Source organism: Phytophthora cinnamomi, assembly GCF_018691715.1.
Source record: "Phytophthora cinnamomi strain GKB4 chromosome Unknown Contig55, whole genome shotgun sequence".
In the NCBI taxonomy this organism is placed as follows: Eukaryota; Oomycota; class Peronosporomycetes; order Peronosporales; family Peronosporaceae; genus Phytophthora; species Phytophthora cinnamomi.
The window spans coordinates 1,134,379-1,160,092 of NW_027150988.1; the positions used below are offsets into that span (position 1 = coordinate 1,134,379).

At 53.2% G+C, this 25,714-nt stretch overlaps 11 protein-coding genes across 11 annotated transcripts; 3 read left to right on the plus strand and 8 right to left on the minus strand.

Annotated features, from left to right (window-relative positions):
* Positions 1-405: 405 nt before the first annotated feature.
* Positions 406-2,541, minus strand: IUM83_12897 (GAF domain-containing protein; the record flags this gene model as incomplete). The annotated part of the gene is made up of 1 exon (XM_067937543.1): positions 406-2,541. The coding sequence occupies one exon, from the start codon at positions 2,539-2,541 to the stop codon at positions 406-408; it is 2,136 nt and encodes a 711-aa protein (XP_067788151.1).
* Positions 2,542-4,722: 2,181 nt separating this feature from the next.
* Positions 4,723-5,883, plus strand: IUM83_12898 (12-oxophytodienoate reductase; the record flags this gene model as incomplete). The annotated part of the gene is made up of 1 exon (XM_067937544.1): positions 4,723-5,883. One exon carries the CDS (start codon positions 4,723-4,725, stop codon positions 5,881-5,883), a length of 1,161 nt encoding a protein of 386 aa, XP_067788145.1.
* A 582-nt stretch (positions 5,884-6,465) lies between these two features.
* IUM83_12899 (Serine protease family S33) lies at positions 6,466-7,020 on the minus strand (the record flags this gene model as incomplete). Its single annotated transcript, XM_067937545.1, has 2 exons — positions 6,466-6,579; positions 6,649-7,020. The coding sequence occupies 2 exons, from the start codon at positions 7,018-7,020 to the stop codon at positions 6,466-6,468; spliced, it is 486 nt and encodes a 161-aa protein (XP_067788186.1).
* A 4,110-nt stretch (positions 7,021-11,130) lies between these two features.
* Positions 11,131-12,114, minus strand: IUM83_12900 (uncharacterized protein; the record flags this gene model as incomplete). Its single annotated transcript, XM_067937546.1, has 1 exon — positions 11,131-12,114. The coding sequence occupies one exon, from the start codon at positions 12,112-12,114 to the stop codon at positions 11,131-11,133; it is 984 nt and encodes a 327-aa protein (XP_067788075.1).
* A 376-nt stretch (positions 12,115-12,490) lies between these two features.
* IUM83_12901 (uncharacterized protein) lies at positions 12,491-15,688 on the plus strand (the record flags this gene model as incomplete). Its single annotated transcript, XM_067937547.1, has 2 exons — positions 12,491-14,637; positions 14,731-15,688. The coding sequence occupies 2 exons, from the start codon at positions 12,491-12,493 to the stop codon at positions 15,686-15,688; spliced, it is 3,105 nt and encodes a 1,034-aa protein (XP_067788076.1).
* A 686-nt stretch (positions 15,689-16,374) lies between these two features.
* Positions 16,375-17,625, minus strand: IUM83_12902 (uncharacterized protein; the record flags this gene model as incomplete). Its single annotated transcript, XM_067937548.1, has 1 exon — positions 16,375-17,625. One exon carries the CDS (start codon positions 17,623-17,625, stop codon positions 16,375-16,377), a length of 1,251 nt encoding a protein of 416 aa, XP_067788077.1.
* Positions 17,626-19,996: 2,371 nt separating this feature from the next.
* IUM83_12903 (putative storage protein LPV) lies at positions 19,997-21,403 on the minus strand (the record flags this gene model as incomplete). The annotated part of the gene is made up of 1 exon (XM_067937549.1): positions 19,997-21,403. One exon carries the CDS (start codon positions 21,401-21,403, stop codon positions 19,997-19,999), a length of 1,407 nt encoding a protein of 468 aa, XP_067788078.1.
* A 759-nt stretch (positions 21,404-22,162) lies between these two features.
* On the plus strand, positions 22,163-22,587 carry IUM83_12904 (uncharacterized protein; the record flags this gene model as incomplete). The annotated part of the gene is made up of 2 exons (XM_067937550.1): positions 22,163-22,185; positions 22,260-22,587. 2 exons carry the CDS (start codon positions 22,163-22,165, stop codon positions 22,585-22,587), a joined length of 351 nt encoding a protein of 116 aa, XP_067788072.1.
* A 1,449-nt stretch (positions 22,588-24,036) lies between these two features.
* On the minus strand, positions 24,037-24,461 carry IUM83_12905 (uncharacterized protein; the record flags this gene model as incomplete). The annotated part of the gene is made up of 2 exons (XM_067937551.1): positions 24,037-24,364; positions 24,439-24,461. 2 exons carry the CDS (start codon positions 24,459-24,461, stop codon positions 24,037-24,039), a joined length of 351 nt encoding a protein of 116 aa, XP_067788073.1.
* Positions 24,462-24,662: 201 nt separating this feature from the next.
* Positions 24,663-24,947, minus strand: IUM83_12906 (putative storage protein LPV; the record flags this gene model as incomplete). The annotated part of the gene is made up of 1 exon (XM_067937552.1): positions 24,663-24,947. One exon carries the CDS (start codon positions 24,945-24,947, stop codon positions 24,663-24,665), a length of 285 nt encoding a protein of 94 aa, XP_067788074.1.
* A 59-nt stretch (positions 24,948-25,006) lies between these two features.
* On the minus strand, positions 25,007-25,714 carry IUM83_12907 (putative storage protein LPV; the record flags this gene model as incomplete). The annotated part of the gene is made up of 1 exon (XM_067937553.1): positions 25,007-25,714. The coding sequence occupies one exon, from the start codon at positions 25,712-25,714 to the stop codon at positions 25,007-25,009; it is 708 nt and encodes a 235-aa protein (XP_067788155.1).

The following is a 25,714-nucleotide window of genomic DNA, read 5'->3' on the forward strand; positions in this document are numbered from 1 at the left end:
TCGACAGTAATGATGCGAGCAAGAGAAGAAGACCGGGAAAGGCCCTTTTGCGTGTTATAGTCTCATTCCCCTTCTCTATCTTGGAGAACTGCTTGCCGTAATAAAGCGACACATCTCTATTCGCGCCACTGGACTTTGTTGCTGGAGCTTGAGACGTGTTCATGCTGGATGGCTGACCAACTGCGAGCTGTATCAGCAGGGAATTGCACGGTGGACATGCGCTAAGTTGTAGTAACGGGCAACAGGTACGTGGGCGGAATTATTATGCATTTCCACCTTTGATGCTTATACTCAATTCCTTCACTGTTACTGCTCACTTTCGCTTTTTCGTTGGACATAGGCTGGTGTCGCTTTCGCCGATGAGCCTGATACATTGATATGGACGACAGAAAACGCGTTGTACTGTTACTCTCGCTTGCGCAGCTTTTGGAGACCTCGTCGTTGGACACATTTGGCCACGATGATGCTAGAAGCTGTGCGCGTGAGGTGCAAGAGTGTCGAGTACTGGGACTGTGTCATTTCTCGCGGACGAATGTCAAGACAGCAGAGCGACCCCACAACAGCAAGACCGTCACGACTGAAAATGGGAAAACCGGCGTAGAACTGAATCCCGTAGTCCACGACGAGACTCAAGTTGCAGAATCGGACATCAGCTTCGGGGTGCTGCACGAGCATTGGTCTGTCCCCCATCAACAGGTGCTGGCACAGGGTGTGCTCTCGAGGCAGCTCGGCATTTTGGAGCGATGGGTAGTCGGTCGCTAGGACATACTGCAGCGTTCGCCCAACTATCGTCACCAACGAGGCCATGCAGGACATTTCCTGTGACGCCAGCTCACAGACGAGCGTGAGTTCGGGGGAGCCCATCGCCAGCAGGAGCTGTTCTTGTGTGATCGCTTCAAGCCGGTGTGTTTCGTTCGGGGGCACGGGGCCGACGGGAACTGCGGCTACACTTTCTCCACCCGTGGTGTCGATGGGGTAGGTTCGAGCGACTGCGTTGGAGAGAATGCAAGCTTCCAGGGGCAGTACTTCTCTCGAAAACTGAGCCTGCAGTCTTTGTAGGGCTGAAGACATCTCGGTCTCCGGTTCTTCAGTGTTGTTGTCAGAATCATAAAAGCAGTGTGCCATGACACGGTTGACTCCTTCGTCAAGGACAGACGTTAGCTGTTGCAGCACGTTGGTAGCCGTGCTGACCTTGGTGCTGAGATCCACCGTTGAGCCTGACTTGGAAGACGATTCCTCTTCTGCTTCGTCGCTGAGGACGTCAGCAAGATATGACACCACAGCATGACCAGGTTCGGGTGCATCATCAGCGTCAGATAGCACCTGTGCAGGCCGAAGGACTTGCTCGCCTGCTCCTCCAGCGGGGAACATTGAAACGCGACTTGACGTGCTTGCGCTGCTTCCACTTCCACGGCCAGACACGTAGGAAGCCGCAAGGTGCGCGTAGTTGCAGTTCTGGATGCTGCCCAGACAGTGAGGACACACAAGCACGGCTATCTTCCTGCCGTTTGCTGTTTCCAGCGGCTGTCGAAGCCAGCAGCGAGAACACACGAAGTGAGCGCACAGGTAGCAACGCGTCTTCTTGATCATGAGGAGTTTGTGGAATTTACGTGCGCAGTTCACGCAATGAGATGCCGCTGGGGATGCTGGGTACTTCGATGCCAATCTCGAGATGGACCATGCATCAGCGGGAAGTTGAGCGCTTATTCGACGGCGGCGCACCATATCGGGGAGCTTGAGGACACCGCGGGCCAGCAGCTTGATTCTCCTTCGGACAACGTTGAAGTCTTCGTTCTCGTCATCGGACGAGTAGCCATAAAACACGACGCGGACTGCAGCAGGATGCCGACCGCTGATCGTTTGGATCGAGTAACCAAGTGACAGACCCAGTAGCTGGTGGGTGTGCTTCTTGGAACGGGTGAAGCCCACACCGTGGCTACGCCGGACAAGTTCAATCGGAGGTCGCACTGCTCGAGGAAGCGTTGATGGTCGTAGGGATCGCTGAGACAGCGTGAACCCGTCTTGCACACCAGCCGAGTCTTTCACCACAGGCAAAAACTCCTCAAGGAAGCACCATTTCTCATCGGTGTTGAACAAAGCCAAACGTGGACGAGCAAAGCGCGCAGTCTTCACGCATCGATACGGCGGCAGAAAATCTCCGTCAAGCTGGCCACTTTGATTATCGGTTTTGAAGCTGTGCACGACAGTGCCGCGCTGGAACGAGCGCCCGTACATTCTCGTCATGACGGAGTTGAACTCGCTTTCTCCGGTTGAGCACAGCAACGCAGCAGCTTCGGTTACGCTGCACTGCAATTCTCCCGTGACGAGCACTTCCGTGACGGTGGGGATGTTCGGGGTGACGAGTTGGCGCGTGAAGGTACGGAAGCTCTCGTTTTTGCTGGGCTTGTCTTTGGATTCCCACGTATCAAGCGACAAGGTCGACAGGCTGCTGAAATCGATGTCGGGAGCAGCTACTGCTTGGGTGCGCGCCCAGAGGAGCTCCTCGACATCTCGGTGGTGTGTTATATTCATTGAGGGCATCGACGAGACCCGAGAAACTTCGGCGGCGGGTTCAACACTTCCGCTTATCTCGATCGTGACGTCCCTGTCGCTGCTGTTGGATCGGTGCTTCCTCCATCTCAAAAACTTTCGTCGTGGTCGAGTGGAGTTTTGGTTGTCATTGGCGTTGGTGCGCACGTTGAAGTCGGCTCCATCTGCTGAAAATGCCATTTGACTCGGGGGCCGACTTTTGTGGACGGTTGGCAATCGAAGCGTACTTTTGTGTTAAACGTGGAGTGCTTGATTTCTTGGAGGCGAATTGAAAAGTGCGTGCGTGTGCTTGCAGCGGAGTCCAGGGCTCCGTAACGCCACTGCGGGCTCCAGGAGATCCCACGCGAGTAACTATTGTACCTGCTGGCGGCGAGAAGAGCTGCGAGCTCTCGCCTTATCGCCAGTGTGAATGTGCTGTGAAGACGAGGGACGTCGCGATCAGAAAGCGAACACAACCGTCGACTCGGAAGTTCGAAGGAAGCGGCCGTCTTGCTCGTCTTCTCAGCATCGGCATGGTGGCGAGAACAGGGAGCCCAATGCATCAGGGTGTGCTCTACCGACAGAGTATGCAGGAGTTTGCTGGGCGTTGTGGAAGAAGTCGCCGTTGAAACTCTCGCGGGGCCGTTCAGACGCCGTTCAGAGGGCTCCGTTAGTAGCCTCGTCTTGCACTGGTACGCGCAGACGAACTCGATTCAGCCCAGGGATCTGAAATATCATCGGTGCCGGGGTTGACCTCAACCGGACTTTCAAGGTGCTGTTGTCAAGGGTAACGCCAGTTGTGCTTTCGAGTCAGAGCTGTCGACGGTGACTTCAACGTGTCGGGGTCGAACACTGTTCGGGTTGCATCGTCGGACACGAGCGATGTAGTCTCAAGTCCACCCTGCTGGACGCTGTGGCCACAATTCCCCTGCCATCGTGTCACATTGGCAGCGGGGGAGGCAGAGCAAGGTACAAACGCGAGGTTGCAGCGAACAACAGGGGAAGTGAATGCCTGGACAGCACCGGAGAGAGTGCAGGTGATCCCCACATCTCGGCACTCATCACTTGGCGTGGGAGATACTTCTCGCTTCAATCAGCTGCGTCTACCTAAGCTTGCTGCTGCTCTCTCACCCCGAGAACAAGCACGACGGCGGAGCTGCCCAGCTGCGCTTCCAGCAGCGCTGAAAGGACCTGCTGCTGGTGCAGGTGGATACTGGCGATCCCACTGCCATCAGTACACATCTCCAAAGTGCTACGCGGAACGCGTTCTGGTGGACGTACGTGTACGTTGCACATGCTGAGCGCACCGGCGTGTGGCTCTGGATTCATCACTCTGATGTGTCTAGCAGTGGTGCCCAGACAGTGAGCTCTGCTCGTCACGACAATGCGTTTTGGCATAAGAGACTTCAACTCCATCGACGCGCGAGGATATCATGTCGACGGTCGTGCAGGCTCAGGATTTCCGCCGTGTTCTGCAGTATCAAGCTCTCCTGATGTATCCATCCACGCCACCTCTTCTCCATTGGTACTTCTCCTCAAGATCACCATGAACGCTGTCGTCGTTCCTCGCTATCGCCACCACGCCAAGCTTAGGTGGGAGCACTCCTCTTCCTCGGTGAAAAATTCGATCCAGTACAGCAACCACACAATCGGTATGAACTCCTGGCGAACCTGGTAACGCCAACAATCCCGTTTCGCCCGCTCCGTCAAGCAAGCCGTTGAGTTCTCGATGGCGGAGTCACCACCCCATTTCGATCAGTTGCATACTTGCTACCAGGCGCGCATTCGTGTGAATGTGGTGCGTCTGCTCCAAACTAAGATCGCCCTCTCGACAACAGCGGCGAACATTTCTAACCAAGTGGCGACGGGGGATCTATATTACCGACCGAGATAATTCGTTGACAATTAGGCCCAGACTCGTGCTTGCGTCACGCGTTGGATACCAACGTGATCAGGTCGTGATTGGTCGAATTCGCGCTCGAAGAGACAGATGGCTACATTTGCGTCATGCTTGACTCGCGTCGTAATCGTTCACGTCTACCGAAAGGTGTCAACGGTATCAGCTCGAGCAGCAAGGGGGACACTGGGCCATGCTGTCGTTGCCACTTGGACGGCGCACTCAATAGCGTTCACTTTTCAATTTGCCTTGAACGACACCCACCACCCACCAAGCAACCACCAAGACTGGTCAGAATGTCCGCCAACGTCGCCGACTACGAGCTCTTCAAGCCGCTGGAGCTGGCGCCCGGCCTGACGCTCAAGAACCGCATGGTCTTCAGCCCGTGCACGCGCGCGCGGTCGGACATCAAGACGCGCTGCCCCACGGACGAGAACGTCAAGTACTACGCGGCGCGCGCGAGTGCCGGTCTCATCATGTCGGAGGGCTGCGCGGTGTCGGAGCAGGCGTACGGCTGGTACGGCGCGCCTGCGCTGTACACGGACGAGCAGCAGGAGGGCTGGCGCAAGATCGTGGACGCGGTGCACGCCAAGGGCGGCAAGATGTTCCTGCAGCTGTGGCACATGGGCCGCCAGTCGCACCCGTCGTTCCACCCGAGCAACGAGGTGGCCTCGTGCTCGTCGTCGTGCTACTCGACGGGCCGCACTCACGATTCGGAGGGCAACGCCACAGGTTTCCCGGTGACGCGCGCCATGACGCTTGAGGAGGTGCACCAAGCGATCGAAGACCACCGCAAGTGTGCTGAGCGCGCGAAGGCTGCGGGTTTCGACGGCGTGGAATTCCACGGTGCGGGCGGCTACTTGATTGACGAGTTCCTGCAAACAAGCACCAACAAGCGCACGGATGAATATGGCGGTTCGGTGGAGAACCGGTTTCGCTTCCTGCGTGAGCTGATCGAGGCTGTCACGACGGTGTATCCGGCCGAGCGTGTTGGAGTGCGCCTCTCGCCCAACGGCGTGTACGGCGGCATGGGCAGCGAGGACAACTATGAGACGTTCACGTACGTGATCACGGAGCTGAGTAAGATGGGTCTCTGCTACTTGGCCACGCACGATGGTTTCGGCTTTGGCCGCTCTGACAAGTGCCGCGTGTTCACGGTGTTCGACCTCAAGACGCTGTTCAAGGGCCGCGTGATGGCCACATGCAGCTACACGCGCGACCAGGCTGAGGGCGTGCTGCACGCGGGTGTGGCCGACTTCGTGGGCTTCGGCCGCCCGTTCCTGGTGAACCCGGATCTCCCCGCGCGCTTCCGTAATGACTGGCCGCTAGCTGAGCCGCTCCCGTACGAGCTCTTTTGGAACGCGAAGAAGGGCTTGGAGGGCTACCACTTCCCTGCCTACGACCCAAAGAAGGCGGAAGCGGACAAGGAGAAGCAGGCGAATCCCGTGGACCCATAAGGTGTACGTTGTAGTTTGCAAAACTTGCTGATGTAGTAGCAGTAACGAAAATTAGCTTAACGACTACAGGTAACAGGTATTGCGATGATGATCAGATCTTTGGCAGCTTTGAAGACGATTATGCAGAAGTTATCTCCCCCGTTTGGCCTACTGGTGGATCTATCGTACGTCGCCACATACACCCGGACTGACAGCAGAGTGGACAGAAGATTTATCCCTGAACAATTCATACTTCGAAGTATGTAGGTAGCAAGAATTTGTGTGACGATCCTGTGCTCGCATTTCATCGAGTGGTGTGTGACTTGAGCTAAAACTCTTGGACACCATGCCTGCGCGCTGATTCGAACGCTGAAGGTCTTAGCTCGGTACAGGCAGTTAAATGCGGTGCCATAGGCCAGAGGAATGTGGAGATGTATAGGTATATCGTCGGTGCTTACATAATGAAGCGACTGAAATAATTACCACAGCAACTAGAACGCAACGAGCATGATAGATGTCATGGTCGCCCCGCTAGCGGACACCACCCCTTGCTACTTAAAATATATCTTTTACAAACGCACGCTTTTTACCATAACCTTTAGCTTACGATGTTCCAGTACGTAGCATTGGTGCTGTGGTGTGAATCAGTCCGCATTGCTTCTTGCGAATAGCAAGTTGCGATGACAAGACCCCCCCGCCAGTAGGAAGTGACAGATGCTACCAAAATACCGTTTTAAGGTGATGAGATACAAGACAAAGCTCATAGAAGCCAAGTTGATCACGTACAACCAGTTCGTGGACGATGTCCACCTGTACCAGAGCCTGGCCTCTGTTGCGGGTGCCGACGTCAGTTTTCAACATCTTGACTACTTGGGAACAAGTCGAGTTGGGATTCTTGTCGAGCTTGACCATGAGTTCTTGGACGCTGACCTTCAGTCCTTTTTTCTTGAAATGCGTGTTGCACTCGCTGTCGTCCGCACACAAGGCCATGAACGCGTCGCCAACCTCCCCAAAATTGGCATCCGTATCAGTCATGAACATGAACTGGTCGAGCGCGGCGCCCGACGTCGTGGCGACCGCATCTAAAACGTAGCCTGTCACCTCCGGGGGGTCGAGATGCATGATGCGCTCCACCAGCAGTGTTCCATATCGTACCATGACCAGTTCCGCGGTGGTCCATCATGTACAGGTTTGCGGATCCACCCAGTTTTTCGATTACGTGTATAGTTAACGTATCCACTGCCCAACACAACGAGCGTAAAGTGAGTACTTCAGCACTGCATCGTTCTGTATGAACGAATATCCGGTACTCACATCCTTTGGGGTTGTAGCCGACGCCGCCTTGAAGAAGCCACACATTTGGAGCCTTCGTCGGGTCTGTTTTCGCTGGAACCCGCTTCACGTAAACGTCGACGGTCGCTTCGGCTGAATCGGGTGTCTTACACACACCGAAGTGGCACAACGGCGCGGCGTACGTCGTGTACTCAGCACCGCTTGAGTTTTCAATCCCCTTTAAATCAGGCGACACGATTGGACAGGGGGACCAAGTCACGTTGACAGTCCCTGCTGCCACTTGTCCGACTATTAGAGCCACAGCAACAGCACCGAGAGAAGCATGGTTCCAAGTCTTGTTCGCGAATGCTCAGTTGCTGGTAGATTGAAGAGTGAGGTGTCAGTGCTTGCTGGTTTCCGTCGTATTTTAATATACGTACTAATGGTCTACCCAGCGTTTTTCATAGCCCATGATCTCGAGCAATAACGACTTTGACGATTGCGATGCTGTATGTTTGTTTCATTGACAAGTAATATGGTTGAAAATGCTTCGACATGGACGAAGTCACTACACTATAACGATTTTGACGATTGCGATGCTTTACGTTGTTTCCTTGACGAGTAATACCGCTGAACATGCTTCGACACGAACAAAGCCACTGCTGTACAATCACAAAAGTCGTTATTGATCTACAACACGGGCTTTGACATGCATGTAGTATGTCTGAGGCTAACTAACCACAGTGTGGTTACCACACAGATCTTATCCTTCGAGGAAAAACAAGTAGAAAAAAATGGTCTCCCAACCAAGCGTACATGTAGCAATTTTGTTTTGCTGGGTAGTTCCCCGCACTCAAAACAACAAGACTACGTGCTATTGAGATCGATTCCTCCAACCTCGAACATGATAGAGAGGCTTTTTAGTGCCGCTCGCGCCGTACTCCGCCATGAGCGACACCATTTCTACCCGATGGTACTCGAGGTGATGTTGCTGTTGAAAGTGAACAGCCCTGTCAGAAATGTTGCGGCCGTGGAGCAGTGCTTTTAGGAAGTGCCTAATAAACTGGAGCAATTGACTGTGCCATCTTCGTTTACTCCGTTATCTATTTGCTTTCCTACCCCCAGCTTAAAACAGTATTTTTTAGCTTCATCGAACATTAGTCGATTTATTTGATTCGCCCGATGGTTTGGTTATGCCAGGATTTACAATGGCGAGCAATCCATGATCATATAATATACAACGACAAGCGTGCGGCGCGGTGGTTGCCTTCTCACGCTCATAGCATGGTGTTTCTCTTCGTCTTTTGCTACATTACTACACGTATTATACTATATGTACTTCAAAACTTTCCAAATTACCGGATTGTCTCATCAAAACGTTATCGAGCAGACAAATACATCCACACTACCACATATGTAGTTCTTCATGCTATCCTATTGGGCGACTTCGTAACGATATCCACTTTCACAATGTGGAAGTGCTACCTCCAAGTATTAGGAATACTGTATTCCTCGGTTGAATAGTTCTTTCCGCTAGCACTATCAGTTTCTCTACCAGCGTTGGCACGAGCTCCGTCGCGACGGGGACGACTTTAAGACAGTACTACTCCGCCTGAGGTTCCCAGAACCGGTCGAGCGTATACGGCTCCCATCAGCGCAAGTATGGATACCTCGCCCGGTGACACTTAGATATACAGTCTCACGACAGGTTCTAAACTTGTTATTCAATTCACTTATATCTCTTATCTCTCAGGTTTAATACAAGAATAGGATGATTTCAAACCGAGAACCAGCGAACTCCTACCCGTGTTTGGTAAATAATCTTTTGGACCAAACCAACTCAACTATCATCCGTGGTTTCTCTGCAATTTTGTGGTGGTTGAAGTATCGATGGAGACGTGTAGCGTAACATGCTTGTGAGATAATTGAAGCGATCTTGTGCAGGGGTCTTGTACATCTATCTGTCTCGCCGATGGATACCAATGCATAAAATCAATCACTTTGTCCTGCCTCATAGATTATGCGGGTGTCACGTTGGTGAAATCATCTTCGCGAAGCTCAGTGCGGCCTGGATCACCAGCCTGTCGATCAACACAATCCATTCTCAGTCCTGCATCATGAGTGGTGCCGGCACACTTGATCTGACAGAGTTTCTGGAATTTCTGGACACTATTGGCACGATCGAGAGCGACGAGCGCGTCGGAAACCCCGCGCCTCTCAGCCCCGAGGTCGAGCCCCTTCAACGCCATTCCCCTAAACTATCGAAACGAAGTCGGCGGGTAGGCCCACTGCCCTACTCAACACATTTACAACACCGGACGACAGCCGAGCTCCAGGCACTTCGATATGAAGCCAAGAGTTGACAGCCAAGCTCCAACGATTGCAGCAAGCCCACGCGGGACACACCAACCACGTGTCTTCGTTGGTTCAACAAGCGAGCAGATTCTCGCGTGGATGGCAAGACATCGCCGTGGCTACACGCGCCGAGCAAGATTGCGCAGAGCACACCAACCAGAAACTCAGAGACGCCTTGGTCGCTCAGCTGAAATTTCTGGGTTCTATTCGCTACTTGCTCGGTATGATGACCACTCTGGAAGTACGCTCTTGCATTGTTGCTGTATCTTTGATGTAACTCGGTGCTTGTTGTTGCTTGATGCCAAACAGGGACTTGAGTCCGTGCTCCACGCAAACCCACAACCGACAGCATTATCTCCCCGCCTACTCTCTCTGGTGTGCTACTCGCGAGACTGGCCAGCAGTTTAGACGCGCTGCGCCTGGAGGCGGATGCGATGGTACCGACTTTTGAGGACAACGTCGTAGTCTGTAATGGTACTAGCGCTCACGATGGAAATTGAAGAGTGACATTGAGTTTTAACTGTCGTTAGCATTGCTGCACTACCCTGTTGTAGCTACGTCCGCTAAACTATTGACAAAAACTTCTTCTCAACTATCACTGGTCAAGTTATCAATTGACGTGTACACTAAATGTACCAATTGACACGCATGAAGAGGCTGTTACATCCCACATCATCTTGGTCACACCCGTTGCCTCTTCAACGCGAGACATTGGAGACATGTTGTCACGAACACGAACACGGACCTGGACGGTTCTTCCGCTTCGTAAGTTATCTTGCTGGCCAACCCGTAGTCAACGGTGTCACCACTAAACGCTTACTGGTTCGATACCAGGTGGGGTAAGACTGCGAACGGGGCCGTGTCGTTCTAGTTGGAGCAACGCTGTGGTACTACCCCAACACCGGCATTCATCTTGAAGACCGAAGCTGGACAGTCATTTCTCCTTCTCCCACCGATCCACTGCACGCCTGTGTATCTCGGTACTGCTTCCAATTGAGGATCAGCACTACCACGACGCTCCCAACGGCGCATGAAGAAACCATGGCTCTCCGAACCATCACCAAAACATTGAGCACCATCAGCCAGCTTTCGCGGGACGCTCTATCAACCCCGTCCAGCAACTACACAACTGGTGAAGTACACTGTGTGTCTCCATGCACATTCAATACAATTAATTTAATTGTATTGAATGCTCATGGAGACAAATGATTAATTGAATTAATTATGGTACATGTACGGCTCCTTTTTCCTTCAAAATGGGTACATTATTTATTGACTCCCATTTTTTCGACCAATAGCAGCCGAGAAAAATTCAGATGGAGGACAAGAAGCGATCACCTCCCCCCTTTCCGCCCGTGAACAAGACGGTGGAGGATCACGTGCCCAAACGTGCTCGTTTAAGCACTTCTCCTTCCAAGAAGCAAGCTCCCCCGCCGTCGGACGCAGAGACGGAGCTTCTACGCGCTTTAGAAGAGGAGGTAGCAAAAGAAGAAGAGGAGAAGAAAACACAAGACCAGAACAAGAAGCTCCCTCAAGAAGAAGAAGAAGACGACGACTACGACGAATCCGACGATGAATAATTTTTCTCTCAAGATAAGAAAAAAACGATCACGAAAGAGAAGAACATTGTAAATATATATTTTAGGGAGAAGAAGTCTTCTTGAGCTCCTCGTTGAGCCAATCACGCAGCGTTCGGACGCTGTCTCGGTCTTGAGCGCAGCACTCGACGGCGTTCGTGAAGATGGAGGAAACTGCGGGAGACTGAGTGGATGAAGCTCTGGAAGAGTGGTTGTTCCGTCTCGCTTGATGGTTAGGGAATCCCATTTCCGCTGCTACTGCCGCGGGGCCTGCGAACATGAGAGCTTTCGACTTAGAGGAGGAGGCGGAGGATGCTGCACTGGAGTCTCTCGAGTGGACTGGGTGGCGGCGCTGGTCCATTTTCAATTCGTAGTCGATGCATTTGCGGAGTTCTCGCCGCGCGTCGCGCATCGCCGCTCGTTGGACTTGTTTGCGGTTGTTGAGAAGTTGCTGGTACTCTCGGGATTGAGGCTCCTCCGGGGTTTCGGCGGGCAATGGAGGTAAAAAGTGGTCGACTTTGTTGAACACGAGGAGTAGGTGGGTGTTGAAGAAGACCTTGTTCCGAGACTTGTGCTTGAGGAAGCGGACGAGTTCCGTTGCCACGACGGGGAAGCGGACGGGGTCAGACGCGTCGATGACGAATAACACGGCGAGGATTGGCACGGCGGTTTGGAACGTATTGGTGACTGATGTGGACGTGAGGTTGTTGAGGTTGCTGCTGCTCCCAGCGAAGGTTGAGCAGTCGCCGGTCGCGCTGTACCATTTCGCTCGAGATGTACGGCGTCCCGGAGGATCGACGAGCTGCAGGTATTTGTCACTGGTTTCAAAGCGATAGGATGCCATCTGTAGTGTTCGCGTCGGGTCTGGGAACAAGTAGGAAGGTAGCTCGATGCCTTTGGCGGTGTAAAGGGTCAAGTCGTCACCAATTGAAATCCGTGAGAGGTGATTTACGAGCGTCGACTTCCCGGCGCCGTCGAGACCCAACAGAAGCAACTTCCCGCGATGTTTCTTCGCCGCGTGCTGGCGGGTGAGCATACCAGTCAGCATCCGGAGGGACCCGCGGTAGTCTGTGTCGGATGCAGGTTCTCCCTCGGTCGGATAGGACTCATGAGATGCAAACCCTCCCATTCTTATAGCGACACGATAATCAACAGCTCCAGGATATTGATGATAGATTGTGCGATGTTGTTCGAGTGGAGACCTTGACAAAGAACAAGAACAGTGGCTATTTCGGCCGGAGTCGTTGTTCAGCGGTTGTGATGAGGTTAGTTGCTGGTTCACCAGAAATAGTGGGGTTGATGCTGTCGAGCACGGGATCGGACAATCGATACGCGATCAATCATTGCAACACGCCCCAGTCTGGCATATTCACTGCCAAACCTCAGTTGCACACACATAACGTGCGCGAAGTGCGAGTCGGATCATGGGCTCCGATGGAGATGACACTGGGAAGGATGGTAAGGTGTCGTTCAAGGAAGACACGGCTGTCCATGTGCGCGGTGATGATGGAGAAATACAGGACGCGATCATCGTTCGCCAACATCGTAATGGAGACTATACTGTCAAGTACGAGGATACAGGCAAAATCGAGAAAAATGTACCAAAAGCCCGAATTCAGAGCGCTGACAAGGGAGCAGGGACGAGCAAAACCCGTAAACGGCAAGACGAGGATGGAAACGACGAAGACAAGAAAACAACTGACAGCGCTGAGCTGGAAGTGGGCGCAATCGTGCAGTTTAAGAACGAGAAGGGTGAGTGGTGCGATGGCCAGATTGGCAAAGTACGTAGCAATGGACGATATGACATCACAGCGGACGGTGATGACGATGAAGTGGCGAAGAATGTAGAGCGACGAGATATTCGCGAGCGCAGCGGCATCAAAATTTCTAGTAAGAAGAAAAAGAAAAGCGCTGATGCTGACGCAGGGAGCGACGATGACAGCGACAATGATGACGAGAAGCGTGCGATGCGGAAAAGAAAAGCGCAGCCGAGAGGTGGCAAGGGTAAACGGGAGTTGGTGACAAGCGAGGATGACAGCGATGATAGTGTTGGTCGGAGGCCGCAAGGGCGATTTCAAGCTCGCAATGGAGCCGCAGGCTTCGCTCAATTGCGTGTAAATCAATTGGTCGAGTTTGAAGACAAAAGCGGACGGATTCGCCGTGGTCGAATTAAAATGCTCAACAGGGAGCAGCGTATGTGTGACATAGAGCACGAAAGCGACACTGAGAAGGTGTCGAAGCGGATCGCTCTGGATGTTGTTCGACCCACAACAGCATTTGGCCGTTTGTTTGGCGGGACGAATCGAAACTTTGTACCATTCCAGCTCAATACGCACGTCTACTATCGCACTAAAGATGGCACGGAACGCAAGGGAATTGTGTTAAAAGTGTCCAAGAGCACCGGCAAGACTCTTTACGATGTCGAGGACTTGTTAGATGGAACCATGTTGAAACAACTTTCAGTAGGGAAGTTGCGAGCGGTGCCGTGGCTTGACTACTCCCTCCCAAGCTGGAACGGCTTGCCTGGCTTGCCGAGTTTTTCATTATTTTCCGCCCCCATTCTTCGAAGAGGTATGAATGTGCGCTTTCGCCGCACGGACAAGGAAACTGGGCGTGTCGTGTGGAAAGACGGTGTCATCATGAAGGCCAAGTCGAACGCATGTTGTATCGTTGAGTATTTTGGGCCAAATGGTGATAGTAAGCGCGAGGAAATCAAGAACTGTGATATCCAGGCGCGATTCTTTCGGATGCCTTTTAGTGGAATGCTAGATGGTGTAATGGACGGTCTTTCGCTACCGTCTATTCAGCTCCCTGCGGGCATGTTCAAGGTTGGTAGCGCTGTGGAAGTCTCGAATGGAGCAAGGGTATTCCTTGGCACAATCGTAAGCTCGAATGATCTCGAGAAAACTTATACAATTAGATATGAAGACGGCCGCAAAGAGAAGAACGTGCCCAGTGATCGTGTTCGACTATCACTGCGCCGCTTGCGGATTGGCACCGAAGTCGAAATGATTGTCGAAGGTCCGTGCAAAGAAGTATCCAAGTTAGACGGCGAGGTTGCATGGATTCATCGCGATGAAAAGGTGGCGGTGCGCATCAATGGCGGAAATAACGACGTCTTCGCCGAAGTCTGTACGCATGCGTTGATGGTTGATGGGAAACCAGCGTTTACAGCTCCACTAAGTAGCACGTGGATGGAGCTCATGGGATATTACTGCAACCTAGTGGCTGAACTTCTCATCTATGCGTGGTTTTTCTTCGGCTTGATGGTTGAAATGGACGAAATGCTGACTTTGTACGGAGACACGGCGCCCGATATGCTCCAGGACCAAGAGAACATGGCCGCGATATATACAAGCCAGCAGATAGACTGGGGACTCTGCCACCAGTCCGCGCTTCATAACGAATCTGCGTCAAACTCCTCGTCATACCTACTGATCCCTTCAAATGTAATGGCAACGGACCGCGCGTGGCTCATGGCGTTGTTAGTATCCAAAGCGATATTTACATCGTGCAGTGCTCTCCTGGTGCTTCGATGTTTGCGCTCGAAGCTGTCGGCATTACAGGACGAGTACGTTTACGAAGGCTTGTTGAATTGCCGCTCGCATTTGCCTGTTATGCCGCCTAACGATCTCCAATTCCTTGTTTGTTGCTGATTTTTTAGTTTTATCGACCTGAAGGAGTATCAGCAAGAGCGTGTGTTGCGTCGCCACCTGGCTGTGACAATGGGCTGGACGCTCGTCGTGACTTTCATGACGCTGGTGAACTACGCATCGCTGCTGAATCGGTTCGACTTCTACTGTCTGCTCACCGACAAGTCGCTGAGCTTCGACGAACTCGCGCTGAGCGTGGACTCATTTGCGATTCACGCGAGCTACGCAAACCCTGTGCAGCTGCTCGTCGCTCTCGCCGCCAAGACGACGTTCAACTTGTTTCGGGGCGTGACGTTCCAGCTGCTGCTGTTCGCCTTCCCGACCAGCGGCACCAATTTCATCCGGCGGGTGGTGTTCGTGTTGCCCTCTATTGCGGTGACTGCGTTGCTCTGTGCCATCGGCGGTGCAGCGCTGCATACATTCTACTACGTGCAGAAGGCGGAAATGCTGGGCGATCAGGAGCTCGTCATGTCGACCCACACGGACCTGTCAGTACTGCTGGTAGCGCTATCGCTTTGGTTCATCCACTGCATCTACAGTCTTGGAGCAGCAGCTGGACGGTTCTCTGAAACTCGACTCGAGCGACAACGCACGTCACGGGACGAGATCTCGGAGGATGTTCTTGATCTGGCTGAACGCGGCGAGTTCGGGCTTCAAGCGCAGCGCGAGGCTCTAGTGACCAAGGTAGAGCAGCGCCAAGACCAGCTAGGTGTGTGCAAACTCAGCATCCTGCGCATCTACCGACATATACTAGGGCACATCGTGGCGGCTGCGGTAGCCATCTACGTCGACGTGACACTGCGCAAAGTAGTCAATGAATTGGAGGGGAGCTCGGTCGCGCTGCACGCGCTAGCATTCCACCTCGCAGTGTCGATCTTGTGGCTCATCGGATCGGTGATGGTAGCCATGTTTGCTATTTCACTGAGACAGCAGTCGCCGGAGCTGCTGGCGTATATACTAGACGTGTAGCTATAACACCCCTCGAAAGACACCGGATTTCGAGCTGCGAATCATAGTCTTCGGTTTATACTGGGATAGGAAGCGACGAAGTGCTATCTATTGTAGAGAAGAGCAAGGAAAGGAGGGGTCAAGTTCCGACAAATAGGATTAAGCACTTGCAATTTCCAAATCTCACAAGGTTCGATTGCATGTTTTGCTTTTTTTGCTTTTAGATCGGCCGTACCGCATGTAGTGGTGCGTGTTGATACTATCAATTTGATAGCGGTGTACCATTGTCTTCACGAAGCCCTAGTTAAAGCTTCGCGCTGACTGGTGATTCGCATCCAATCGTGTCCAAACCGGAGGAGCAAGCGTTGTCCAGACTTTTCAAAAATCCAGGATCTAAAGTTCTCTACAAGAGAGCTTTAGTCCCGGACTACGTCGAGTTTTTGAGGCAAAACTGGCAGAAAACGTATGAATTCCCGATGGTCCAAACTATACAATTTTACTCCTCTGGACTTGCGGACCGATCTTCACACCCAAAACGTCATTGTGATGGTCTGTGCGTAATCGCTGATCCAAGACAACAACAAGGATATTTTCTTGAAGATGAAATGCTGCTGAGTGAGATAAGCTACACTGAACCCTCCGTAAGGTCTGCAGGCGTCTCAAATGTGTTGATGCTATCACCTTCAGAGATCACTCAGCTACCATCTTCACTTGGCCACGTATTTGTCGAAGAGCGCGGTGAAGTAGTTCGGGTCCGTGATGGCCGCAAACGGCTCCACGCGTTGGAGGAACTTGCCGCGGCTCTTGTCGAAGTCCATGGGGGTACCCGAACGAGCGTCGCGCACGTCCACAATGTGCGTGTGGTGGGCTTCGATGTGGTCGTCGAAGAACACGGTGACATCGCCGTCCTGCTCGGCCTTGTCCTCGTCCACCAGCAGCAGCTTGCCGTACTGTCCGTCCTCGGCGTGGGCGCTCCACCACTCCCAATAGTCACGGAGGGCGAGCGTGCTAGCCCCCTTCAGCATGCCCTCCAGGGTCTCCCGAATGGCCTGAAATCCTCGAACGACCTCCACACCGGGGTCTGCAGCAGCGTAGAAGTTGTTGGGCGCGCTCGCTCCCTGCTCCACGAGCTTGGACGAGAACGGCACCTTGGTGAGCGTGCCGACAGCGAGCGCCGTGCCGTCGGCGTCAAAGCCGTCACGGTAGAACGTGCCCACCCGACGGTCTCCGGGCTGCAATTTCAGCCGGAACTTTTCCGGCAGCGCCGGCAGGCCGACCGGGTGGCGGCCGTCCACCAGCAGGTCCAGTTCCCGAGCCACCTCGACGATGTCGTCGCCAAAGGTGCGGAACACCAGTTTGACGTCCAGGTCGGACTCGTCCACCTTGGGGGACGCCAAGTAGGACAAGAACTGCAGGAAGGACGGCAACAGGTAGTAGCGCCCCTCACTCCACGCCTCCTGCAGGCGGGACGGGGGCATGTTGGCCGCCAGTTGCTGGGCGGCGGCGCGCTGCTGCCCCTCGGGGAAGTGCAGCTTGTGCATGACCTCCTCGAAGGAAGGTCGGACCCGACTTCCGGGGGCGTCGTCACCTCCGCTCGTGAAGGCCGACTGCAGCGCCGTGCGCTTCTTCTTGGCCGCCTTGTTCACGGCCTTGATGTGGTCGACGTCGCCACCCGCAGCAGAGGCCAGGCTCTGGTACGGGTGGGCGTCGTCCACGAACTGCTTGTACGTGATCAACTTGGCTACATTTGGGGTGGTGGTGGTTGGCGGATCGATGGACGAGGCGGTCGAGACGCAGACCCACTCGAGCGGGTTGGACGGACTCACGTAGCCCCACGAGCACTCGGACAGCAGGTAGTCCACCGTGTTCTCCATGGTGCGCCCGCCCGCGGCGTCCGACATGAGCACGGTGCGGTTCAGGTCGAAGTGTAGCACCACGCTGCGCCGCTTGGTAGCCATGATGAGCGAGGACAGCGTCGTGGGCGAGGGGGGGGGGCTGGAGGAAGGTGTAGCTATAACGTCGATCAAATTGTGGATTGCGGCGACCACCGAAATGAACCAGCCTATCAGAGTCGACTAAAGTGTAGCCATTTTTATATACTCGAATTTCACCTCCATCCTAGGTGGAAATCGAGTAAGGGAATTTGCCAATTTAGTGCACTTTTCAAAGGGCATCAGTCAAGGCGCGATAGCCGAAAGTCTACTGTGAGTTTCAGTGTGCAATATGCATGCCCAGACAGGTGTTTGTTTACTCTCTTTCACAGATTAATTCTGGTATGGAGAGGCTCTTATTGGGTAGTTTGGATGGACTGTAGTGAATGGCCTATTTCCTGCTGATTGCCAGTTTAGTGCTCCATTTTATCTTAGTATTTGTATGAACCAGCATTTCTCAAACTGGGACAGTGTTTCTTTCGTTCAGTGATTAGGTAACCTATAATACTCGATAAAAACGCAAACACATCAGTATTGAAAGGATATGTATCTTGGAAATAATTTGTCATGTCGACAGTGCTGACAGCTCAGTCGGTTAACGCCGCTGGCTTAATGAGGGCCCTACGGGGAGCATGGTTGTCGCGGGTTCGAGTCCCCTCGGACACGTTAATTCTCCGCACTGTTATAAAGGTATGATTATCTGCTCATCTGTGTGTGCAATTGACTTACAGTAACTAACATTGATTTGCCTGTCTGTCTTATCTCTTGACTAAACTTCAAACAGCGATTGCTCGGGTGCGCCTGGAGCATTTTCAACCTCCGTATGAACCGGTGTCAGTCGGGAACGGTTTTGCTTGTAGGTTCTCTAGTAGTTCACGGGTTAGCAATCGCCCACGTGCGTGGTGGTGGGAGGACGAGAAGCTGTTGTTGGACGGTTTTCTTCACGTGAAGCCAAGCTTCATAAAGCGCCTGTACCATACCAGCGCCACGTCATCTCAGCTATGGCAATGATAAGCTGTCGCCCCATTATCCACTCACAAAGGTTTTGCTCTGCCTCAGCTGTCAGGCGTGGTTGAGGGCCACGTCACTGAGACTCCATCGATGCCTACCCACTTAATTAGCTTGCGATAGTCAAATAGTTAAGCTCATGCCACTAGTACTAACTGCAAAAGCAGACGAGACAAATCGGGTGGTCGAGAGTTAGCCAACAGGAGCTGTATACATAATGGCAGGTTTTACGGTTTCAAATATTTCATCCAGTAATATACCAGAGCTCCGTGAGGTTAGTGATAAGTGCACGCAGTAGCCAAATATCTCTTGAGACAGAAGACAGAACAATAAAACTGCTGGGGCTGCATAGCGAAACGCGCGGGGATTTTCAATTTGATATTTCCAAGAAGGATGAGGCTACACACGAATAGGAATTGCAGGTAAACACGCTGAAGTAGATCGTGTCGGTTTTGGCAAGGGCAGCACATATACAGCACAATGTGTACTGTAGTTAGACAGCGGCGGTGTGTTGTGCTGTTCGTTAGGGTGCCAAAAGAAAACGCCGAGTGAAATGCAATAGTATCCCTACTGTCAGCAGAAATTGTTTCAAACCTGAAGTACTTTAGCCACTGAAGGCCGTTATATCAATCAATGGGATGGTTCATGTGCTCACCAAAGAAAATAAATGTGGCGGCAAATTATAGCCGTCGTTCGTTGAGATTCTACTAGCAATTGGCAGGGCTACAGTGTCCATGACAAGCTCGATTAACTACAGCTCTAGTTGCTGGCCTCGCAGTCATAGCAGTCACCGGACTCATGAAGCAATCGTACGCGTAGCCGGATAAGTATCTATAATACAAAGAGTAGAGATACAATATAAAGTGAATATGAAGTATGCACTTCAGATGAAACCAGCGTGCAAATTTTGTTCTCGAATGTATTACTTCAGAAAATACTAATTTCTTCGTCGGATAGCATAGCGTCGTAGATGCAAAACGATCGAAGCCTCGAATTTAAATTCGCACTTAAGTAAAACCTCTTTAATACCTTCAGTAGGAACCAGCCACTCTCGTTTCGAGCAGTTTGCTTCGCTGCTCTAACGTACACATACAGTTGTCGTCGTGAAATTCCTTAAGAGTCAGAGTATGTAGGGCCATAAACACATCGACTTTTAAAGTGGTACGGAGACACCTTTTCGAGAGGCCAAGTGCACACAGAACAAAAGCAAATGCATAGAAACCCAAATCAAATGCACAAACAGCAATCTTGCTTCCAGTGACACGCTCCTCGGGTTGCTGCTCGATGATCACCTACTGGATGTCCCTCGGGATGTCAGGCACAACAACAGGCACATAGCCACCATCCGTCGGTACCGCCAGCTTCACGCCTTCGTCAGACTCAACAACCTTCACCTCAGTCCGCCGAAATCGTTGGCCACATCGGTAGTCTGCATAACCGAAGCATCCTCCTCCTGGTCGAACGGGTTGCCTCTCCTCAACGACTGACGATTTTCGTACACCCACGATTGAAGGTTTTTCGCAGTAGTCTTCGTCAGCGCTTCCATCGTCGCCATTTTTGCGAACTCGTCCACAACTTCAGGCACAATCGCCACCACGGCGTCGCCATCAGCGTCAGCCGCTTCAGCTTGCTGGTCTGCGATTTCTTCTTTGGCCTCCTTGGGCACGTCAGGAATCGTCACTGGGATGTAACCACCATCGGTCAAGACGGTGATTTGTGTGACCTCTGACGTCTCGGTGGCCTTCACTTCCTCAGTCACCAGCTCGCCGTGCTGGTCAACGATCTGAATCGTCTGCAAGCCGTTCTCAGGCTTACCGACAATGATCACCTGCTGCATCTCGCCGCTCGGGGACTCAACGTTCAACACCAGAGTGTCGTCCGAAGCCTCCTGGGCGACCGCAGCCAGAACATCGGGAACAGTCACAACCGTCGTCTCGCCCTGAGCATCCGGGATCGCCAGCTTGACACCGTCATCGGTCTCGACACCCACGACCTGCGTCTCAACGTAGTCGCCGTTGTCAGTCGGGATCTCAACAGTCTGCACGCCGTGATCGGGCTCACCATCAACGATTTCCTGCTTCTCTTCGCCGCTGAGGGTGACCACATCAACAGTCTGCAACACAGGCGGAACCGAGTTCTCCTCCTCTGCAATCTCCCCCTGCACATCCGGCGGCACATCGGGCACCACAACGGGCACGATACCGTTGTCCGTCGGCACATCGAGCTTTAGGCCGTCGTCGGTCTCAACAACCGTCACATCCTCGGTCGTGACCTCGCCCGACTTGTCCACGATGTCCACAGTCACCTCACCGTGCTCCGGTGCATCCTCAATGACGATCTGCTGCTGCGCGCCGTTATCCGGGTTCACCACATTCACCACCTGGGTGTCATCCGTCGCCAGGTCAGCGATCACGTCCGGGACGTCCGGCACATTCACCACTGTGGTGCCGCCATTTCCGTCGGGAACAACGGTCGACTCGCTCTGGTCGGTCTCGACAGCCACGACCTCCTTTTCGGTGTAATCATCCTGGTCGTTGGCCACCTCAATGGTCTGCTTGCCGTCCTCGACGTCGCCCACGACGATAACCTGCTCGTGGTCGCCATCGTCGTTCACCACATCCACCGTAAGCACGACTGGCTGCTCAGGCTCCTCCTGGTTGGCGTACGGGTTGGCGTACGGATTCGGGTCACTATGCAGCAACTCTGGCAGCGACTCCACCACTGGCACTTGGATGCTGTCGCCGTCACTCGTCGCGACAATGAGCTGCTGCTCGCCAGATGAGGTTTCAACAGACATATATAAGATCGGCAATTGCCGGTTTGTACGAAAATAAGCTAAAGTGGGCAAATCGCATAGTTTGGAAGGGGCATTGGTGGGCATTATACAAAGTACAAGATATCCAGGCGAAGCCTCGCGACAGACCGTGATCTAATCGAGCGGAATGCTATCTAGCTCCTCAAACTGCTTGGTGTGAAGAGCGCCCTCGAGAGAAAAATCCGTCAGTCGACTCTTGTACGACGGCTTCACCCACTTAAGTAGCGAGAAATCGCTCTCTACGGTAGATGTTCCCGGAAATATGGTGGCTAAACCACCTGCAAACCGCTTCAACGCAGGATATTGAGCATCCAGCGAGTTCCAGCAGTTTGCAAAGTCGAGCTTGACGTTTTGCTCCACCTTCGCGCGGAACTCAGTGCTGGAAGCGTACATTTGCCGCATTGCTGAGTGTTCCTGCTCGATTTGATCGAGATCGGACTCCTTCCAGAGCCTAGTCATGCGCGCGCGAAGTTGATCAATGATCAGGCATATATAGAATGGGCATTCGTCGCTAAAATGGGCAACAATGCCACTTCTTAAATTTAGAAATTGCCCAGTATAAGGAGGGGGGTTACAAGTGCTGTGAGGCGCCGCCAAAGCACTGCGAGAACGCCTTCTGCACTGGCGGCAGCACAATGGGGGAGAGATCGACAACAAGAACCGATATCTCTCTGTACGACGCGATACAGCAAACACCCAAGCCTAAGTCGAAGCAAAGGTCGACTCCTTTTCAGAGTGCCCATGAGCTCGAGTTTGGGCTCCAGGTTAGCGAGCGAGAACCATCAAATGGGAACAACGTGCTCAGCGTTCTTTGCCGTTTTTGCGCCGTCTTCGGCAGGGAAGAAAAGGTAGGCGCTAAGCGCAAGAAGACGACAAACATCAAGTACTTCCGCCGCCCCTTTCGTCCTGAGCACTATCGAAAACACCGCTACAATCAGCATCCCAACAAGTGGAAGCAGTACCAGCTTCTGACTGAAGCCGAGTGCAAAACGTTCTTTGACGACCGGTCTCTACATCGCTCCAGTATGCACCTGTACCTGAATGAGAACCAAGCTCCACTGGTCATCGAAGTTGACCGGGCTATTGTGGAGGGCATTATCGACAGTTTCCTCATCGGAGACGACGTGGATGATATCTCGTGGGATCGCATTCGCTCCCGCCTGTGATGCAATGTTGCCAACACTCATTATGTGCTGAACATATATTATTACAGTCAGCCTTCAAGACGCTGATGAATGGTAATTTCTATCGTGTTTTTACTCGAATGATAACCCACTTTCGCCGACAGCAAAACCTGATCTCCAAGATGCAAACTACCGCACCGCTACTCTCGGACACTAGGTGGGAATCAATGGGAAAGTGCTGCAAGTGGTTCAAGAAGTACCGGTCAGAGCTTGAGGCTCATCTTCGCGACAACGATTCAGGTTGTCGGCCACCTGAAGGCTGGTGGTTGGTGCTGACCATCGCCGAATCAGTATCAAGCAGCGCTATTATCTCCTTTCGTACCCTCGAAGGTAAAACGGCGCTCGTGGCCGAGCAGTCCGCGCAATTTCAAAGTCTTTTCGACAAGTACAAAGAGAAATTCAACGCGAAAGTAGGCCTCGACGATACTACATGCACGGAGGTCAAGCTCACAAATTGTGCGGCGCCCGTATGGCCGCCACTTCCTTGTATCTGCTCGCGGTATGCCTTCTCACCCAGTGGAACTATTGCGGTTGACGCTAACAGTCTGCTCGAACTGCTACGAGACGATGGCAATTTCAGCCTAGCTGCCATGCGTGATTTCGCGGACGAATGTTGATCAACCTTGATTGTTTGAGACAGATCGCCCGCGTGTCCCTCAAACTGAAAGGTGATGGGGGCTTAAGCTTACCGGTGGTGGATTCGTTTAACTCGAGAGGCATGCCTTCGAGACGATCCCTTTCAGGTATTACCCCATCACCTGGTCAGCTAACACGCGGGCGACCTCAAACAAAAGGTTGTACAGTTCGTCCGCGCGCCCATGGCAGCGATAGGCTCTGGAAATTGCCATCGTCTCAGCAGTTCGAGCAGACTGTTAGCGTCAACCGCAATAGTTCCACTGGGTGAGAAGGCATACCGCGAGCAGATACAAGGAAGTGGCGGCCATACGGGCGCCGCACAATTTGTGAGCTTGACCTCCGTGCGTGTAGTATCGTCGAGGCCTACTTTCGCGTTGAATTTCTCTTTGTACTTGTCGAAAAGACTTTGAAATTGCGCGGACTGCTCGGCCACGAGCGCCGTTTTACCTTCGAGGGTACGAAAGGAGATAATAGCGCTGCTTGATACTGATTCGGCGATGGTCAGCACCAACCACCAGCCTTCAGGTGGCCGACAACCTGAATCGTTGTCGCGAAGATGAGCCTCAAGCTCTGACCGGTACTTCTTGAACCACTTGCAGCACTTTCCCATTGATTCCCACCTAGTGTCCGAGAGTAGCGGTGCGGTAGTTTGCATCTTGGAGATCAGGTTTTGCTGTCGGCGAAAGTGGGTTATCATTCGAGTAAAAACACGATAGAAATTACCATTCATCAGCGTCTTGAAGGCTGACTGTAATAATATATGTTCAGCACATAATGAGTGTTGGCAACATTGCATCACAGGCGGGAGCGAATGCGATCCCACGAGATATCATCCACGTCGTCTCCGATGAGGAAACTGTCGATAATGCCCTCCACAATAGCCCGGTCAACTTCGATGACCAGTGGAGCTTGGTTCTCATTCAGGTACAGGTGCATACTGGAGCGATGTAGAGACCGGTCGTCAAAGAACGTTTTGCACTCGGCTTCAGTCAGAAGCTGGTACTGCTTCCACTTGTTGGGATGCTGATTGTAGCGGTGTTTTCGATAGTGCTCAGGACGAAAGGGGCGGCGGAAGTACTTGATGTTTGTCGTCTTCTTGCGCTTAGCGCCTACCTTTTCTTCCCTGCCGAAGACGGCGCAAAAACGGCAAAGAACGCTGAGCACGTTGTTCCCATTTGATGGTTCTCGCTCGCTAACCTGGAGCCCAAACTCGAGCTCATGGGCACTCTGAAAAGGAGTCGACCTTTGCTTCGACTTAGGCTTGGGTGTTTGCTGTATCGCGTCGTACAGAGAGATATCGGTTCTTGTTGTCGATCTCTCCCCCATTGTGCTGCCGCCAGTGCAGAAGGCGTTCTCGCAGTGCTTTGGCGGCGCCTCACAGCACTTGTAACCCCCCTCCTTATACTGGGCAATTTCTAAATTTAAGAAGTGGCACTGTTGCCCATTTTAGCGACGAATGCCCATTCTATATATGCCTGGGTTTCAACCACCTGGGCTTGGGTTTCCACGTAGTCGCCGGTGCTGTCCTGGATCTGCACGGTCTGCTGGCCGTCCTCGGGCTGGCCCTCGACAACGACTGGCTCGGTCTCCCCGCTGGGCGTGACCACGTCCACGACCTGAGTGTCGTCACTCAGCTGGGACGTCACGTCGGCAGGCAGGTCCGGCACCACCACCGGGGTGATGTCGCCGTCCGCGTTGGGGATCAAGATCTTCTGCTGGCCGGTCGGATCTCGATGGACTTCACTTCCGTCATGGTGTAGCCGCCCTAGTTGTTGCGGATCGCGATGGTTTGCTTGCCGTCCTCCGGGTCACCGACAATCAGCACTTGGGCGGTGCCTCCGTCGGGTGTCAGGATCTCAACCGTCTGCTGGCTGGTGGCCGGCGTGGCGGCCTGGCTCGCTGGTCGGGGGGGCGTCACGGCAATCGTGACCCTCGGGCAGAAGACGTCCAGCATGTAGTAGAAGATCTCGTGGTCCTCGCGGCGCACGGCTGGTGGGCGCGCAAACAGCTCCCTCCCGGTGCAGTTGCTGTCACTCTGCGGCTTGGCCTCCAGTAGCGCCACCAGGTTGCTCTTGATGTCGTCGGGCAGGTCGGACGTCATGACGCACTTGACGTCCGCCGTCTCCTTGTCGTTCAGGTCGGCCAGGATCTCGTCCTTGGACAGCTCGCCGTCGCCGTCCGTGTCGATCTGGTCGAAGTCGGACGGGTGGAAGGCGTCGCCCAGCTTGGACACGAACATGTCGTTGGCCATGCTGGCCTCCAGCTTGGCCGACTTGACGTCGCTGGACGCGTTCGACGCGCGCATTGTGGCGTAGCCCACACCGGCCGACGCGGCCAGCAGGCCGATGGTGGCGCCGGCCACGGCCAGCCGCTTCTTCTGGCGCCGCTTCTTGTTGAGGCGGTCGGGTGCCGCCACGCGCCGGATGAAGCGCATCTCCTCGTTCTCACTCCCGTAGTTGGTAGGGGACTTCAT